Raw genomic sequence first — 17220 nt, forward strand, 5'->3', positions numbered from 1 at the left:
TTTGTAGCTCCTCTAGGACACTGAAAAAGCATCCTAACATGCTCAAGACAGGATAGAAAACGATCCTCTGGCTTGAAAGACTCAGCATCCAGTAGTACCTCACTCTCCATCCAGTGATCTCCACCCCCCAGAAATGTGCTCTCCTAAGTTATTTCCTCCATTGATACACCTACTCTCCTTCCCCAAGGCATTTGTTTTGTTGGCTGATTCCCTTTGGTAATTGGTTTGCCGCTCTGTTAGGAGTCATTTCCTGTGTTTATTTCATTATAGGAGAAAAAAAGAGAGAGCTCTTAAGTGGACCAAAGGGATAAGGAAAGTGATGCATGTTTTCCTGATGTCCACATGCAGCAAGTCCCTTAATCTTTGCCCCTGCCTTCCTGGTGCTGTTGCCAGGCTGAGACCCTGGTTGGAGGAACAGTGCCTGCAGCTAGAGCAACTAAGGCAGCCTAGGATGACTGCCAGGATGCATGAGGGCTGCCAACACCAACTGCTGGGGAGATGATTGTCATCCCTGTGGAGGTATGGAGAAGGTTGGTGGGGGAAGGTGGAAGAGAGGAAATAAGGCAGAGATGAGCTCAGGGCCCCCAGAGAATGGAGCCTTTGTGTGGGGTACAGATGAGGGACAAGGGGGTGATTGTGTGGGAGGGCCGGAAGTGCCACACAGACTGGCACCACCATAGCCAGCACCAGATTCACCCTTCTTCTGCTCTGAGAACTCCCTGTGCCTCAAGGAGCCAGTCTCAGACATGGTCAGGGGAAGCAGGGTATGCCTGAACACTATAAAGAATGGGAAGGTGGAAAAGCAGATGTATAGCCGGGGGAAAATGAAAGGTATCTCCACATTACCCCAGACCCAGGGAACAGGAGGCCGAAGGAAAAAGACAGAAGCAGCTTTTACTATATTTACATCCAACAAAACTTCGCAGGGAACAATCCTTATTGCACAGGTCAGGACCTGGGTGGGTGAGGCATTCCCCAAGGTGGGATGGGCGAGAAAAATTAGGACTGGAGGGGGTACCAGTTCTTCCTAAGGGGAGCTTGAGACGCCTCTAGCTCCCAATGCCTGACTTTGAAGGAACTACAAACCACCGAACCATGGTGCCCTATTTCCCTTCCCTTTCTCACTCTCCATAAGAACCTCATAAGCAAGGGGGCTGTGGCTCCAGAATAAATAACTTAAAATAAAATACAAACACTTTAGGTAGAAAGGCATGGAGAGCCTTGGGCTCCTTCAGCAACGTCAGGGAAGAGGGACCATTATTGGTGGAGAATGACATCCCTACCTCCCATTCAGGGCAAAGGCTCAGTAGCTCTGCATCTTTCCAGTTGTTTTTTAAAACAAAAACTTCTAAAATGACCAGGGCAATGCAGATCTGTGGGTACCCTGGAAGGGAGTTCCTGGTATAGGACAAGGGACGAACAGAGCTGTACCAACTCCCCCCAGATCTCCGACATCAGCACGAACAAACTGGGTAGGTTGGAGATGGGGGAATCAGGACTTTTGGTAACAGTGGATCCCTATTCCTGCTGTCCTCGCTTGGAGCCTTTGACTGGGCATGCTTCCCAGCCTGTTCCCAACTCCATGAAGGGAACATGGAAGCAGGTTAACTCTAGAATCCCTTCTCCCTCAGTTCCCCACCCCAGGCTGGAGAGGGAAGCTTAAGAGTCTCTAGCATTCTGGAGGTGCTCCAAAACATTTTCGGCAGTCAATGGCTTTGGGAGTGGGCATCTGTGCCCGCCGCTGCCTCAGCTCCTCCTTGCCCATGCTGCTGGCCAGCTTGTTAAAGGCAGACTTGTACTTCTTATCGAAGGCCACTAGGGAAGAAGATGGAAGTCAATACATTAGGACCCCAGCCTCCCACACCTGGCCCCAGATCCCTAAACTCCTCAGCCCCTTGCCTGCTCCCTCACCTATGTCCACGTGGTCCTTGCCCAGAGCAGCCATTGTCAGGAATAAGATCTCACGGTAGATTCCCCTTTAGTGGAGGCAGAAGTGTATGAGTGAGAGAAAAGGGGTGTGGAGCCCCGGACAGGTCAGGGACCACCCAGATGGTAGCACTATACCTCTGCAGGTGCAGGCCAGTGGGTGGGGGCCCTAGAGTTTCCAGCAGGAGCCCCACAGCCTTGTGCACTTCATTGAGTCCAACATGGCGCAGCACCGACTCCAACAGTGCCAAACTAAGGGATGCAGGTACTGGGCCTGGCCATACCACCCGCTGGGGGATCTGGCCTGGATGAAAGGAAAGAAGGCCACCAGGATCACTGAGCCCTCTGGGTATGGGACCCACCCTCCCCACCCAGGCCAAATACCAGACTCACTGTGGACCCTCCAGAGCACATAGAGAGGTGGGCAGCTATTGGGGTCAGGGGTCAGTACATCCCACAGCAGCCGTACCTGAACAGAGGCTGGATCAGGGGTCAGCCAAGGAGATGGGGCCTGGGGAAGCCGAGATAGGGGAGACAGTTAGGCTCAAAGAATGGGAGGCAGAGGACAAGAAATGGACAGGTGATGCCAAAGAGACAGAGGGCCATTACAGGACACAGCCAAAGAGAAGAGGGAAAGGAATTCTCATCCCCCACAAGAATGTAAGCTCTTGAGAGCAGGGACTATTTTGTAATCTGCTACATACCTAGTGCCTAAAACCGTGCCTGGAACATAAAAAGCACTTAATACTGGTGGAATGAATAGACAAATATGAATGAATCATTTTTTTAGGTACCAGGCTCTACACAAGGTTCTCCACACACCAGCCCAGTGAGATGGGTGCTTTTGGCATCCATTTTACAGATGACCAAACTGAGGCTCAGAATGGTAAAGTGAAAGGGCCAGGATCCAAACTAGGTGCAGCAGACTCCAAAGTCTATGCTCTTTTTTTTTTTTTTGGAGACGGAGTCTCATTCTGTCGCCCAGGCTGGAGTGCAGCACAATCTCGGCTCCCTGCAAGCTCCGTCTCCCGGATTCATGCCATTCTCCTGCCTTAGCCTCCCAAGTAGCTGGGACCACAGGCGCCACCACCATGCCTGGCTAATGCTTTTTTTTGTGTTTTTAATAGAGACAGAGTTTCACTGTGTTAGCCAGGATGGTCTCAATCTCCTGACCTTGTGATCTGCCTGTCTCGGCCTCCCAAAGTGCTGGGATTACAGGCGTGAGCCACTGAGCCCGGCCAGTCTACACTCTTTGTACAGTGCCAAGGACACAGCAGACAAATGGCTGAGAGATGAAGAGGGAGGCACTTAGGAAACGGGCCACATGGGGGCACTGACCTGGGGGTGTGAAGGCCCATCACAGGAGGCCAGCACCAGGCCTGGTAGAATACTGGGCAGGCGTAGCCGTTGGAAATACCACAAAAGGTTCCAGAAGATGATGGGGTGGGCAGAGGGCAATTCAGGCAACGCCAGCACCTCACTGCCCTCGTTCTCTACCAGTGACTCCAGCTCCTTACGCAGCACCAGGGGGCTCAGGTATGCCCATGCCCCACTCTCAACCCGCCGGGAGGGTCCCTATCAGGCACAAAGGGGGAGGGCAGTAGAGGGCATGTACATCCCCAGAGCCTTGCCTCCCACTAAGCCACCACACCCAACAGCTTCTGGGATGCCCCTTGCCCTCAAGGGCAAGAGATGTGCCAATCTCTCCCTGGCACCCCACAGGCCCCACACAGGGCAACAATCCCATTCCTCATGCCCCTTTGGCCCAGTTCTTACCCCCATGTGCCCATTGCAGAGCTGGGGCTCATCCAGAGCAAGGCAGAGCCTGCGGTCACTGAGCACAGGGCCAGGACCCCCAGGGACAGGAGCATCTTTGCTGCCACTGGCATCAGCAGACTTGGGGCTGGGGACACTGCAGGGGGACAGCAGCAGGGGTCAGCTCTTGGACCTTCACCTCCCTATCCCACCCACAGCACTTGCCCTGCCTTGGGCACCTGGGCCGGGAATCAAGGGTCTGGACACTGAGCAGGGGCACAAAGGGGCAGGCGCAGAAGGGGCAGGTTGTATTGAGGTTAGAGTCATCAGGTGCCCAGCCAGCCATGATTTCCTCATCGTACACCAGCGAATCACAGGCACGGCACAGGGAGCAGCTGGACAGCAGAATCTGTGGGCAGGGAGAGCCGGGAAGTAGGCCTTGTCTGGCCACCAGCACTCTGGAGCCCATGCCCCTTCCCTAGCCCCTCCCACCTCCTCCCCATCTCCTGCCTTTGACAGGGTGACTGTGTGCTATGTGTGTTCAAGCACATCTGTGTGGGAGGGGTTATCCTCACTTCCAGGGAAGGTGACTGGAAGGATCCAGGGGTGTCACTGAGGCGCTCTGAGGAATGGCGAAGACTCAGGTTACTGAGAGAAGATTCTGAGAGGTCCCACTCACTGCCCAGAGAGGCTGAACTCTGCCATGACATGAGAAACCGTGGTCAGCCAACCCCATGCTCTTCCACCCAGGAAGAGGAGGTGTTTCAAGTACCCCTCAGAGCCCCTTTTAGGGCATTCTTCCAGTCATAGCCCCTCCCCAAGCCCACTAATGCTAAGGCGTTTGAACCCTACTTCGCTGGCTACCTCAGAGGCAGTGGATCCAGGGCGCTCCCGGGGGCGCAGAAGACTGTCCATTGGGCTGCGGCGGGCTGGGGGAGGCAGGTCAGGAGGCAGCTCAGGTGGGGGAATGCGGGAAGTGGGGGGGTGGCGGGAAGGAGTGAGCAGCTGTTGGAGGCGGGCACCCAGCCCTCGTCGGGGGGTGCCTGCCTCATCCTGTCGCCCACCAGCCCTGGGTCCCCGCCCACTTAGCCCTTCCAGGGCCTCAGTAGACTGGGCACTCAGGGCTGAGCCTGAGCCTCCTGGGCTGCCTCCAGGGACTGGCTCCTCCCCCGTCAGGCTCAGGTCTGAGAGACTTCCATCGTGCCAGGGCACAGGTGATCCCCGGGGTTCCAGGACCCCCAAGGCCTCTATCACTGCAGCACAGAAAAGAATGAGGGAAGATGTACCCCAGCCTCTGCACCACCTTCCCCTTTCCTGAGTAAACACAATTCCTGGCTGCACAAACTCTGGTACCACAACCCCCACCATCATGATATTCTGGGCAGGATTCCCTGAGAATCTACAGCACCCACCACAGAGGGCCACCCTCCACTATGTTTCTGGTCTTCCAAACCTCACTAGCAAGTGGTTAGGAAAGCTGACTGGGGAAGTGGGGGGAGCCAGACAAGGGCACTCACTGTGGGCCACACCAGCCTCCACAGTGGGCTGTGCCCCTCGGGCACTGCCCAGGCTACCACTCTTCACCAGGCGTCCAGGGGGTGAGGCTGGGTCTCTCAGACTTCGCCCAGCCCAAGTAGTCTGGCGCTGAAGGGGGCGAGTAGGGGAAGGGCGCTCCAAATAGGGCTCTAAAAGACAAGAAGGGGTTTAGAGGCAGCCAGCTAGGAACCCAGTCCCCTGTTCCAAAATAGAGCTCCTTAGATGGACCTGGGTTTGCAGGGTTCCTCCCAGGCAAAGCTTTACCCTTTCGTGTTTGTTTTGTTTTGTTTTTTGAGATGGAGTCTTGCTCTGTAGCCAGGTGGAATGCAGTGGCGCCATCTCAGCTCACTGCAACCTCTGCCTCCCGGGTTCAAATGATTCTCCTGCCTCAGCCTCCCGAGTAGCTGGGACTACATGTGCATGCGACCACACCCAGCTAATTTTTTTATCCCTTTTGTTACCAGTCAATTGTAATTTATCAATCACCAGAAACCTAATACCAACCATTAGACCAGCCCCAGCTCTCTATGCCTTTCCCTGCCTGAGCCCAGTTACTCCATCCCCAAGCCTGTCTCACCAGGCCCTACCCACCTGCCTGGGAGCTGCCTGCCTCTTGAGGTGCTGACACCTGCTGCTGCTGCTGCTGCTGTCGCCGTTCTCTCAAGGGCTGGCGGAACTGAGCAGCCCCCAGGACGACATTCCGGAGCTTGGCCCAGCGCAGACGCCCACCTGGTGTGCCAGACGGCCACTTGCTTTCCAGCACAGCCTACCAAGCACAGTGCCCATCAGGATGGCCTACTTTGACACCCTAACCCTGCCTCATACCCACTCCCTGTCCTGGAGCCCCAGGGACCGCCCTTCCCCTGCAGACATCCTGCCTAGGACCGTCCGGCCAATGGCTTAGCCAGGAACAAGAGCCCAGAAGAGACAGTAGGCAGCAGCTACCTCCCAAGGGGCTTAAAAGAAGCCAGAGGCAAGGGAGAAAATTTGTATCCAGACCTTGCTGTTTAGAAATATAAAATATATGGCTCTGAAGAAATCATTTCATTTACTTGGTCATTAGTTTCCTCATCTAAAAAACAGGAGGCAGTTTAGTATCATGGCTAAGGGCCTGAATTCAGGAGATATGGATATGCCTCTGCCCATATTCCTTTTTCTTTTTTTTTGAGACACAGTCTTACTCTGTCGTCCAGGCTGGAGTGAGTGGCACAATCTCGGCTCACTGCAACTTCAGCCTCCTGGGTTCAAGTGATTCTCCTGCCTCAGCCTCCCAAGTAGCTGGGACTACAGGCACCCACCACCACACCCAGCTAATTTTTGTATTTTTGATAGAGACAGGGTTTCACCATGTTGGCCAGGCTGGTCTCGAACTCCTGATCTCAGGTGATCTACCTGCCTCAGCCTCCCAAAGTGCTGGGATTACAGGCATGAGCCACCACACCCAGCCCTGTGTCCATATTCTAACTCCTTAACTTCTTTGCTGCAGGACCTTGGACAAGTTACTAACTCTCTACAACCTCATCTCCACGTCTATAAGATGGGGATGATGATCATCCCACCTCATAGGGCTGTAGTGAAGATAAAATGATGTAAAAGGTGTGATGTGTATGGACCTATGCCTGGCTTAGCGGCTAATGCTATTAGATGTAGGCAGAGCTGTCATGAGTGGGAATCAAAGCTGAGAAACGGTAGGTGCTAAGGCACCACAGGAGTGCAATGTGGATGGCAGTGGTTCCAGGACCTAGGCAAACAGTACCAGCCCAATCTCCAAGGAGCGAAGGGAGCAGCAGCAGTCTCCCCAAACACACCTGGCACAGCTGCCATCCCACCCGTCACCCCAAAGTAGGTACCTTATTGTAGTAGCCATAGGTGATGGTGTTGGGCACAATGCCTGCCTGCCGCATCTCCAGCATGACCCGCACAGACAGCACAGGCTGCCCATAGTGTGAGCAGAGCTGCATCAGTACCCGGTAACACACCTGGGCCAGGAGAGGCACAGGACAATGGGAGACTCACTCCCAACCAAAACCAAAGTCTCAGCAAGCACCCTCTTCCAGCCTCCCCAATTCTCACAGACATCACTGGCCCCTGGCGCGTCCTGGGGCTACCTCAGAGCCACCCACCCTTTCTGCTGACGCTGCCACCCTACAGTCTCCACTGCTATACCCTGAACATGCTTATTCACTCGATGAATGTTTATAGATAATCTGCCCAGCTCTGGGGATCTGCAACTTCTTTCCTTAGTCTCCAAGTTTCCCTCTCACAGCCCTCTCCAGCTGCACAAGGCTCACTGGGCCTGGGTGTGAGCATGGCCACATAGATTGCCTACCTCATCAGGGAGTACCACCTTGCCGCTCTCCATCTGGCGCAGCACATGGTAGGCCGTATGCAGTGCCTGCACCCGGGAGGGTGCCGACCGCACGTAGGCAGGCAGACACAGGAACCACAGCCCATAGCAGTGCCCCAGCAGGCACCGGGCCCACAGCTCAGGCACAGCTGCTGACTTCTGTGCCATCCGCTGTGCAACCTTCATCTCCTAGGTAGGACAGGGAACACATCAGGGTGAGTACAAGTCTTATTTATTTATTTATTTATTTAAGACGGTCTCGCTCTGTCACCCAGGCTGGAGTGCAGTGGCACAATCTTGGCTCACTGCAGACTCGGCCTCCTGGGCTCAAGTGATTCTCCCACCTCAGCCTCCTAAGTAGCTGGGATTACAGGCATGCACCACCATGCCCGGCTGATTGTTTTGTACTTTTCGTAGAGACAAGGTTTGCCATGTGGCCTAGGCTAGTCCCAAACTCCTGGGCGCAAGTGATCTGCCTGCCTCAGCCTCCCAAAATGCTGGGATTAAAGGCGTGAGCCACCAGGACAGACCTTAAAGTGGTGTGGGGAGAAGTATCACCTTCTCTGAGGAAGGATCTGTGCTCTAAAGAGGAGGAGGGATGCTGTATTCCATAGGCTGCAGCCCTGCCTGGAGCCCCGTGCAGAGAGGCTGGCCCTTAAGCATGGACAGGTGCCCTAGAAGACATGGCCAGTCCCTGGATTCCCAGAGTGCTCAGAAGATGAAGGTGATGATGATGATGATAATGACAGTGATAATAGCAACTAATGTTTATACAGGCTTGCTTATGTGCCAAGCACATTTAAACTTCTAACAACCTCATGGGTTAAGTACTATTGTTATCCCCATTTTGTAGATGAGGAAACTGAAGCAGCAGCCGCCCTCAGCCTGATCCAGGTCCCTCAGTGCGGTCCACCCACTACTTACCTGTTTGGTACGGCGAGGAGCAGGACTGCTGGGGGCGCTACGTGAAGGGCCTGGCACAGGCAGGGCCCCAGGCTGCTCTTGAAGAGACTCAAACAGCTCAGCCCGTAGCTCTGGGAACCCATCGTAGCTGGAGGGGCAGAGAGAAGCAACATCAGGGCAGTCAGTACAGGGTCAAGCAAGTTGGACTGGACCACGTGAGGGGCCAAGAGACTCTCACCAGTACTGGGGAGTGGATTCACTGCCCTCTGGTACGGGAGGCTCCTCGGGAGGTGTGATAAAGACAGTGAGCTCGCTTCCTGACAGCTCCTCTAGCTCCACTAAGGGTGTCGGCTCAGGCTTCTCCTGATCTGGGTGGACCTGGAGAAGGATTTTGAGAGAGCAAGTGTTGAGATGGTGGGCACAGAACAGAGCCAGGGTGTCCAGACGATGGCATCTCCCAGGAAAGCTCATCCACAGGGAAAGAGACACAGCCTGGGAAGATGGAGTCAGGAATCGGAGGCCAGTAAGTTACAAGCATGGGGCCAGCTGTGTATGGCTGCACAGGTTGTGCACTGTATAACTCCAGGAGTGCCATCCCAGTCACAGTTAAGATATAGAGTTGTGTTTAAAATGTCCCTGGGGGCCAGACACAGTGGCTCACGCCTGTAATCCCAGCACTTTGGGAGGCCGAGGTGGGCAGATTACTTGAGGCCAGGAGTTCGAGACCAGCCTGGTCAACATGGTGAAACCCTGTCTCTACTAAAAATAAGAAAATTAGCTGGGCATAGTGGCGCGCACCTGTAATCCCAGCTACTTGGGAGACTGAGGCAGGAGAATCACTTGAACCTGGGAGGTGGAGGTTGCAGTGAGCCACTGCACTCCAGCCTGGGAGACAGAGCAAAACTCTATCTCAAAAAAATTAAAAAAAAATTTTTTTTAATTAAAAAAAATTAAAATAAATAAATAAAACAAAATGGCCCTGGGGTCTACAGCCATACCACCCTGAATATTCCTGATCCCGTCTAAAATGGCCTTGGGGCAACAGAGACAATAAGCACACAGAGAAGGGACGATACCTTGTCAACACAAGAGTCGAAGAATTCAAGGGCAGCATGGCGAGCAGAGCCGAAAGAGCACTCCTCAATGAACTGTGAGAACATCTGTGTATGCAGCAGCTGAGAGTAAAGTTTGTGGCTGGAGCGTTCCCGAGATTTGAGGAAGCCTGAGGAGGATGAGAATGGGGCAGAGGAGGGGTGTGACCAGGGCTCTCCACCACAGCCATAGCTTTTTTGAATCTCTTCTGGGCTCCCTGCCCACTCAGGCCCAAAGCCATCATCTCTTGGACCCTCTGGCACAACTACCCTAATAGCAAGTTGACCGGCTGAGCACCCCCAGCACAATGGCCCTAGAGAATCCCTCCCTTTGTCTGCCTGTACCCACTGCCTCAGGCTGGGGGGTCTCCAAGGGCAGGGTCCCTGCACAAAGCTTTGCCCATGGGGTCTGCTCACTACAGGGATTATTGTGTCTACCCCAAGCCCGGGGCTCCAGAGGGCAGGACCACAGCTGGTTTCATCTTTGTACCCTGATTCCCCCCAAGACCAGAAGAGTGAATGGCTCAAAGCAGGTGCCCATAAAAACATTTGCCTAGTGAAGGAATGAACAACGGAGTGGCTCCCAGTCCCCTCTGCCTTTCTGACAGAGCCCAGCCCCTCGCCACCTCCTCCCGTGATACCATCTCCAAGCAGAGACAGGCCCTCTGTACCCTGCAGGAAGAAAAGGTTGTCAACATCACGAGCTCCCTCGGAGGGGGCCTGGGTGAGCGGGCGCAGGAAGACCCGGTAGCCCTTGAGCAGACAGGCCATGAAGCGGAGGAAGGCTCCTTGGACTTCGCGTTCCAGCCGGGCCCTGCGGCCACACACTGCCTCGTAATCTGTCAGTAGGAACTCCAGGGATGCCTCCTCCTCAGGTCCAGTGTATGCTGGGGGCCAGGGCAGCCTGAGAGTCAGGGCTGGCTCCCATAGCATTAGCCTCAAGTCTGCTCTCACGCCTCCATCTCCACCTCCAGCCTCTGACAGAACTTGCACCAGTAGCAACGAAGCATTACCTTCAACTAACAGGTTCAAGCTCAACATTTCCCACATGTTCAGGAATACTGTCTGCCCTTCCTTCTAGCTTCAGTTGGAATTGGAATCTCCCTCAGTTCTACCAAATGCAATCCTAACTCCGCTCACCTCCTCAAGAAATGTCTAGCTCCCCACAGACCTCTGCAAACTGGAGGTTTGAGGCCAATGACAGTTCCCAGCCTCCCTCCCGACCCAGGCTTCTCACTCTGGTCCAGCTGCTGGTACAGGTTTGTCAGTGTGGCCAGCAGAACCTTGTAGGGTCTGCGGGGCAGGGTCCGAGGGGAGAGGAGCTTCTTTTCCTCAGTCCTGTGAGAGACGCATAAGGGGAAGGAGGAGTGGCGAGGCTCTGGGATAGGGTGACAGGGCTCCTTGCCAGCCTCCCTCACTTTGTGCCTGAAGCTCTTTTTGAGCCCGTAGCACTTCACACACTAGCCCATTCCTGCCCAGCACCCTGCAGTCCCCAAATGAGACCCAGCCTCTTACTGGAAGAGTGTGTTGGTATCAAGGTCGACACAGATGACATCAGCAGGCGGGTCATGCAGATCAAAGTAGCTGGAGTGGATACCCACAATGAAGGGCACTGGGGCACTCAGCACATCTGCCAGCACCAGCGGGCACAGAGGAATGTAGGGGCACTGCCAGTGCAGTGGGAAGATCATCTGAAGCACCAGGCAGTGAGAACCAGTGAGCAGGGGGTTGAGGCAGCAGTGGGGGGCACAGGAGAGAGAGAGAGGGCATTGGCCTTGGGGAGTTGGTGCCTGTTGAGAGAGGCTGTTGGAAGTAGGCACTAGAGAAGAGCTCCTGATGGAAGCTATGTGTCCCTGCAGGCTGTGCCCAGGGAAAGGAAAGGTAGGAAAAGGGAACAGTCCAGGCAGGGATAGGGGCACCAGAAAGAACCATGGTTCTGGGGAAGATGGGCCAGGTGGGGCGGCACTCACCGAGACGAGGGCCTCGCAGACGCTGGTGAGCAGGTCTGGCCGCAGCGAGTGGACCAGCAGCTTGTGCTCTGTGAGCACAGCCAGCAGCAGTGTGATAGCCAGCTCAGGGCCCAGGCTCTGCAGCAGCTGCAGGAAGCTGGCACCACTGCAGGCAATGCCGAGGTGGGTAAAGGGTCACCAGGAGACCCTGGGGACCCTTCCCCAGATGCCAGGTACAGCCACCACCTGGACCCAGCCTGCATAAACCTTAATAGCTGCACCCACCTGCCCAGCACCTACCATGTCCTTGGTCATTAAAGCTCCCCTCCCCATAATCTGAGCACATACCTGAGGGGCAGGGGCGAGGATACAGGCTGACAGAGGAGCAAGTTGTCATAGGGAGACATCTGGGAGGGAAGAAGAGCCATGGCTCAGGGTAATGATGCCAACTCCCCTCCTTCCATCAGCCCAGCCCCAGCCTCAGCTCTCACCTGCACTAGGATGCGGGGTCTCTGTGGGGAAGGGAAGGGCACGTTGTGAATGAAGTGGGAGATGTGCCTGGGGGGCAGAGAAACAGGTCAGAGCATACTCCCCAGTCCATCCCTGTCCTCCCTCCACATTTTCTCAGCTCTTTCACCAGTTCTCAAGAACCTTATTCCTTCCTGAACCCCACTTTGAGACCTGTTATCAGCCAACAGAGCCTCCATTACACATATAATTTGCGCAGATCAGAAAAGAAATCCTCCCTGGGCATACACAGCCCCTTGCCAGGACCTAACTAGCAAGTTTAGACTGGATTGCAGGCCCTGCTCCCCTCCTCAGCCTGTGGCGTTTTTACAATGGATAAACTGTGCAACCACACACTGCAGCCCTGTCCCTTACCCTGTGCCCAGCCCTCCCCCACGCACATCTGAATCTCTCCCATCTCTCCTGGCCCCCTTATCCCTTCCTAATTCCTTCCCAATGGCAGAGGAGCCATGCTCACGCTTCCAAGGGCAGGCGGTGGGGGCCTGAGACGGAGTAGCGGTAAAGGAAGGTGAGGAAGGCGCGGAAGGCAGGGAAGGCAGGCCAGCGGGACAGCACGGCGATGGCGCGTCGGCTGCGCACAGCTCTGCCCCCCAGTGCCCGACCCCGCTCCACGGCGCTCAGCAGGCCCAGTGCCCGTGCCTGTCGCTCTGACAGCCTGGCCCTTGGGAACGCCTCGTAGAACTGCAGGGCGGCACCATACACCTGGCAGGGGGCAGAGAGGTGGTCAGGCAGGCCCTGCATAGCCCAGACCCCTTGCCACACTCCACACACCCACCTTATCACCAGCTGCACCCGTGAGCACAAAGGTGGAGAAGACGGGCACGGGGTACTTGGTCTGGGCAGGCCAGCACTCGATAGTGGCCCCCATGGGCAGGCAGAAGACGGGCACTGACTCGGGCAGCGGGAACGCCTCATTGTCCTCCTCCGGGTAGCGGCCCAGCAGCTCTGCACCCCCAGCAAAGTTGGGGGTACCCAAAAGGAGCAGGGTCCATCAGACTCCAAGGGAAAGGAACCAGGGGATCCCAGAGAAGGCCCAAGTAGCAAAGAAGAAGTAAATTCCAGGGACACTTAAGGTGCCTGCCAAGAGGCACCAGGGCAAAGGGATGTAGGGTCACAGGATTGGAGGGATAAAGGGGCCACTCACCTGCCTCGTACACCAGCGTGTTGGCCTTCGCCAGGCCCACCTTATAGCACAGGTACACTGCTGGGCCCCACTACCCCAGAAATGGCAAGAGACAAGCAGATACATAGCTAACAAAGATTTCTGGGGTCCATTTTCTTTCTACCACCCCTAAAGGTTCTTTTGTCTTTAAAGCTCCCATTAATGCCAGTGCCCAAAGACCAGAGTTACCCCTCTGGACTCACCCCTGTGGTCAGAGCCTTGGTCCTGGGATGCCCTTTGTTCCCAGTGTCCACACCCACTCTTACACCAAGAAGAACCAGGTGTCAGCTCTTGACCCCACTCACCATGCCAGGGTTGAGGTTGCGGGGCAGCCGGCAGTAAGTATGGGGAGTGCCCTCGCCCTTACTGGGCAGCACCAGGCAGAGGTCAGTGATGCCCAGGGCATGCAGCCCTGCCCCCTCTGCTGCCCGCCGGTAAGTGAGGTAGGTGCGGGGGTGCCCAGGGCCTGGAGGGGCCAGGTTTGCTGAGTGGCTGTAGGGTGTCGTGTCAAGCACTTGGAAGCCGGGCTTGGGACGTTCCTTCCCCTCATACAACACCCTTAGCACAGAAAGCAAAGAGAGATGTTGGGAGGTCAGGGTAGAGGACAAAGACCCAATCCTGCCAGATCTGCCTACCTAACCCCTTGAACCTGCCTTGCACCCGCAGCCTTGTCAAACTCTAACACCAGGGCCCACCTCTTCTTGCTGAACTCTGCCCTCCAGAATCCTGTGCCCTTTCTTTGGCCTTTGGCCTTATTTTGTGGTCAGCAACAATCTTGCATGACTTCTATGGCTCTCATACTCATTAATAAACACTAAGAGTCAGCTGGGCATGGTGGCTCATGCCTATAATCCCAGCACTTTGGGAGGCTGAGGCAGGTGGATCACCTGAGGTCAGGGGTTCAGGACCAGCCTGGCCAACATGGTCAAACCCCATCTCTACGAAAAATACAAAAATTAGCTGGGCGTGGTGGCACATGCCTATAGTCCCAGCTACTCGGGAGGCTGAGGCAGGAGAATTGCCTGAACCCAGGAGGCAAAGGTTGCAGTGAGCCAAGATAGCGCCACTGCACTCCTGCCTGGGTGATGGAGCGAGACTCTATCTAAAAAATAAAAAAATAAATAAAAAAATAGTAATACAAGCTACCACTGACTGACTCTGTTAAGTCTGTCATATGGGTTATCTCATTTAATCTTGACCATCCTATAAGGGTGAATGATTTTCCCCATTTGATAGATGAGGAAAACAGGCCCAGAGGGGCTCAAAAACCTGCCTAAGCTCTCAGAGCTAGCAAGGAGCAGCACTAGCACATGAATTTGCATCTGTGAGGACTAAGTACATACAACTTCAGTCCTTCCTCCCTGGCCTCTGGCCCACCTGGCTTCCATCCCTATTGCCCTTCCCTTGTTCCATAGTCCTACCTCTCCCTATCTCACTGGAGTCCCTCCCAGCCTCCCCTGGTGCCAGCATGGGTAGGGGCACACACCCCAGCTCAACGAGGGGGGGCTTGTCACGGCCCCTGCGGTAGCAGATGACGGGTTGAGTTCCACCCAGAAGCCCAGCACTGAGTTCCAAGGGGTGGCCGCCAGCGGAAGCCTGGATGCATGTGTAGCCCTGGGGCACTTCCTCGCCCAGTGCCCTAGCGATGACTGCCACATCTGTGATGGGCTCAGCTGGCCGGGGAGGGCGCAGGGGCCCACTGGGTTCAGGAACCCACGTTTCCTCAGGGATGGGTGCTCCGTTCCCTGCAAGCCCAGCTACCACGAAGTAATCCACCAGCCGGGGGGGCCGCTCCTCCGCCATGGCCCCCCCCTCACTCACTGCATCTGGAATGGTCAAGTGGGAGAGAGATGAAGTGAGGAAGGTGGGGGATGCCATGGCAACCAGGGTGCCCTCTTGCTCCCCTCCTCTTCCTAGTCCTTCCAAAGAAAGGCAGGATAAGGGGTCAGCCAATCCTGAACTCGCCCCCCTGTGACATCACTGCCCACAACAGCTTCTTAACGAGACCAAATCCCTCCCACTTAATGGTCCTGGCACTCCCCTCAAAGAACCTAAACTCCACCACACACAGCTAACCTGAGCTATGACATCATATTGTCTATGTGTACCTTTTAAAGGCTCGCCAGTTACAGTATCACAGAGATCACAATCTTTTTTGTAATAGCCTTCCATGACATCATTCATGCTGGCCATGACATCATACCAACCTTACAGTCTTTTTAAGGGTTTCTGACCTTCCTACTCTAGTTATGACACCATAAGAACCATGTGATCCTGCCAATGTTCTTAAAGAGCCCACTCCTAGGTTTTTAAGAGGACCCCACAGGTTTCTGAGAAAGCCCACAAAACCCAAGCTTGAGTCTTTTCAACGAACCCAAGTGTCCTTTCTCCTAGCTTAACTCCACCAATCTGGCCCAAAAACCAGTGTTCTCACACCTCCAGGATCTTTAGGTAGCTCGTTAGATACAAAGTGGTTGTGGGAGACAAGTCCCGGCCATCCCACACCCTCCACCATGGAGCCCAGAGACAGAAACAGGCCCACAACAGCCTAGTTCTCACCTGCCTCCATGGCCCAACCCTGGGGAGTAGGAGCCCCAAGGGTCCTGAGGCGCCCCAGGGTGCAGAAGCTGGGAAAAAGCCTGGTGGGTAGCTTGCAGCAGGGGCCCGGAAGCGTGGGGGGTGCTTCAGAGGGGAAGGGAGGTTACTTCCTGAAACAGTGGAGGGGAAGCTGCAACTCAGAGGAAGTCAGCCTATGGGTGTGTGTGGTAGTGGTGGCGGTGGCGATGGTGGTGGTGGGATTACCATTGAAGGTGCCAGCACAGCATCAGGCCAAGTTGGAACCTCAGACTATAGGACCCTGAGCAAGGCAGAGAAGGCTCATAATGGTTGCAGGATGTGCAGTCCTACTAACCTCCCACTGTTCCCCAGAGAACAGGGAATAAGGAATCTCGTAGAGCCAGGCTGGCTGTCATCTTCACCTGGCCTCTGGACACACACACACATACATACACCAACCCCAGCTAAATTTAGACTCCACTTCTGGGAGGTAAAGCCAGGAGTCAGCGTCAGCCTCTTGATTTAACTCTGGGGCACAGACCTGTCCCTCATCCACTGAGGGCGAATGGGAGCCCTATGCCCAAGGCAGCAGGCAGAGGCTATTAGGTGGGACCTTCTGAGGGGCAAGCGGGTGGCACCCATCCGCAGGACCTGGGCACCGGGGCCTCCCCTCACCAAGCCAGGGAAGAGTCCTGCAGAAAACAGCTCTTTCTCCCTGGGGAAGGCAACGGGCACAGGGCCCACTCCGGGTCCTCACGCTCGCGTGCTGGGTGACGGGAAGTTCGGGTTGGGGCAGAGGGCGCGCCGAGGGGGAGGTGGCTATGGAAGGAGCAGGAGGGCAGAGAAGCCTGCGCGCCGGCGGCCGAGGACGTGACGGCAGCAGCGCCGGCCGCCGCGTGACCTGGCGGGAGGGAGGGCGGCTCCGGCTCCGGCACCCATGGGAGCAGGAGGGGTGCAGGAGGCCGGGCACGGCGAGCTAACTGCGGGCGGTGCCCTCCCCTCCACTTTCACTTCCCCAGGAGAGAGGAACCGGAACCAGATGTGCAGCGCTGGACAGCAGCTGGGGGCCATCCCCCACCCCGCCTGCCGCCCGCGCTCCCTCCTGCCCGTCCCCGCCTGCCGCCCCGCCCGGTCCAGCCCCTACCTGCCTGTCCCGCGCTTCCCGGCCGGCCGGCCCGCTGGCGGGTGGCTCGGAGGGCGAGCTGGCGGGCCGGCGGGCGGCGGGGCTACCCGGCCCCGGACATGGCGCACCCGACTTGGGCGCCGCTCCCGCCCGGGCAGTGACTGAAGGAAGAAGAGGCGGCCGAGGACAGCAGGGCGCGGGGCGCCGTGGAAGGAGATCCGGGCGGTCCCCGCGTCCCCGCCGCGCTGCGCCACGCGGGGACTGTGCTGCCGCGCTCCTCGCTCGGGCGGCTCAGTCCTCCCAGCTCCCCCGGCGCCGGGGACCCAGCGTTCCTCCGTGCGCCC

At 56.1% G+C, this 17220-nt stretch overlaps 1 protein-coding gene across 9 annotated transcripts; it reads right to left on the reverse strand.

Moving 5' to 3' along the window:
- Window positions 1-874: 874 nt before the first annotated feature.
- Window positions 875-17012, reverse strand: DENND4B (DENN domain containing 4B). 9 transcript variants are annotated; one of them, XM_031653061.1, is made up of 28 exons: window positions 15757-16408; window positions 14684-15023; window positions 13503-13755; window positions 13180-13249; window positions 12811-12980; window positions 12493-12737; window positions 11999-12065; window positions 11856-11914; window positions 11529-11673; window positions 11074-11249; window positions 10796-10896; window positions 10230-10445; window positions 9544-9689; window positions 8706-8845; window positions 8489-8615; window positions 7547-7753; window positions 7068-7196; window positions 5809-5983; window positions 5199-5366; window positions 4546-4934; window positions 4257-4379; window positions 3921-4090; window positions 3703-3838; window positions 3265-3501; window positions 2320-2437; window positions 2065-2230; window positions 1912-1976; window positions 875-1815 (listed from the first exon to the last, which is right to left on the reverse strand). In XM_031653061.1, the coding sequence occupies exons 1-28, from the start codon at window positions 15764-15766 to the stop codon at window positions 1670-1672; spliced, it is 4494 nt and encodes a 1497-aa protein (XP_031508921.1). In that variant the 5' UTR covers window positions 15767-16408; the 3' UTR covers window positions 875-1669. The 9 variants fall into 9 exon arrangements, 8 of the variants coding, with proteins under 8 accessions (XP_031508921.1, XP_017802797.1, XP_031508922.1 ...); XR_004177420.1 differs by having other exon boundaries at window positions 2396-2437; window positions 11074-11673; window positions 15757-16411; XM_017947308.3 differs by lacking the exon at window positions 15757-16408 and adding an exon at window positions 16898-17012 and having other exon boundaries at window positions 11074-11673.
- Between the last annotated feature and the right edge of the window lie 208 nt (window positions 17013-17220).

Source organism: Papio anubis, chromosome 1 (assembly GCF_008728515.1).
Source record: "Papio anubis isolate 15944 chromosome 1, Panubis1.0, whole genome shotgun sequence".
NCBI classification, from domain to species: Eukaryota; Metazoa; Chordata; class Mammalia; order Primates; family Cercopithecidae; genus Papio; species Papio anubis.

Bases quoted from the DNA above. Each gene is read 5' to 3' on its own strand.
- DENND4B (XM_031653046.1), bottom strand. The intron at 12,981-13,179 runs GTGAGTGGCCCC...CTGGGGGTGCAG, and splicing joins CACGCTGGTGTACGAGGCAG to AGCTGCTGGGCCGCTACCCG. The intron at 9,690-10,229 runs GTACAGAGGGCC...CATCCTCCTCAG, and splicing joins CAACCTTTTCTTCCTGCAGG to GCTTCCTCAAATCTCGGGAA.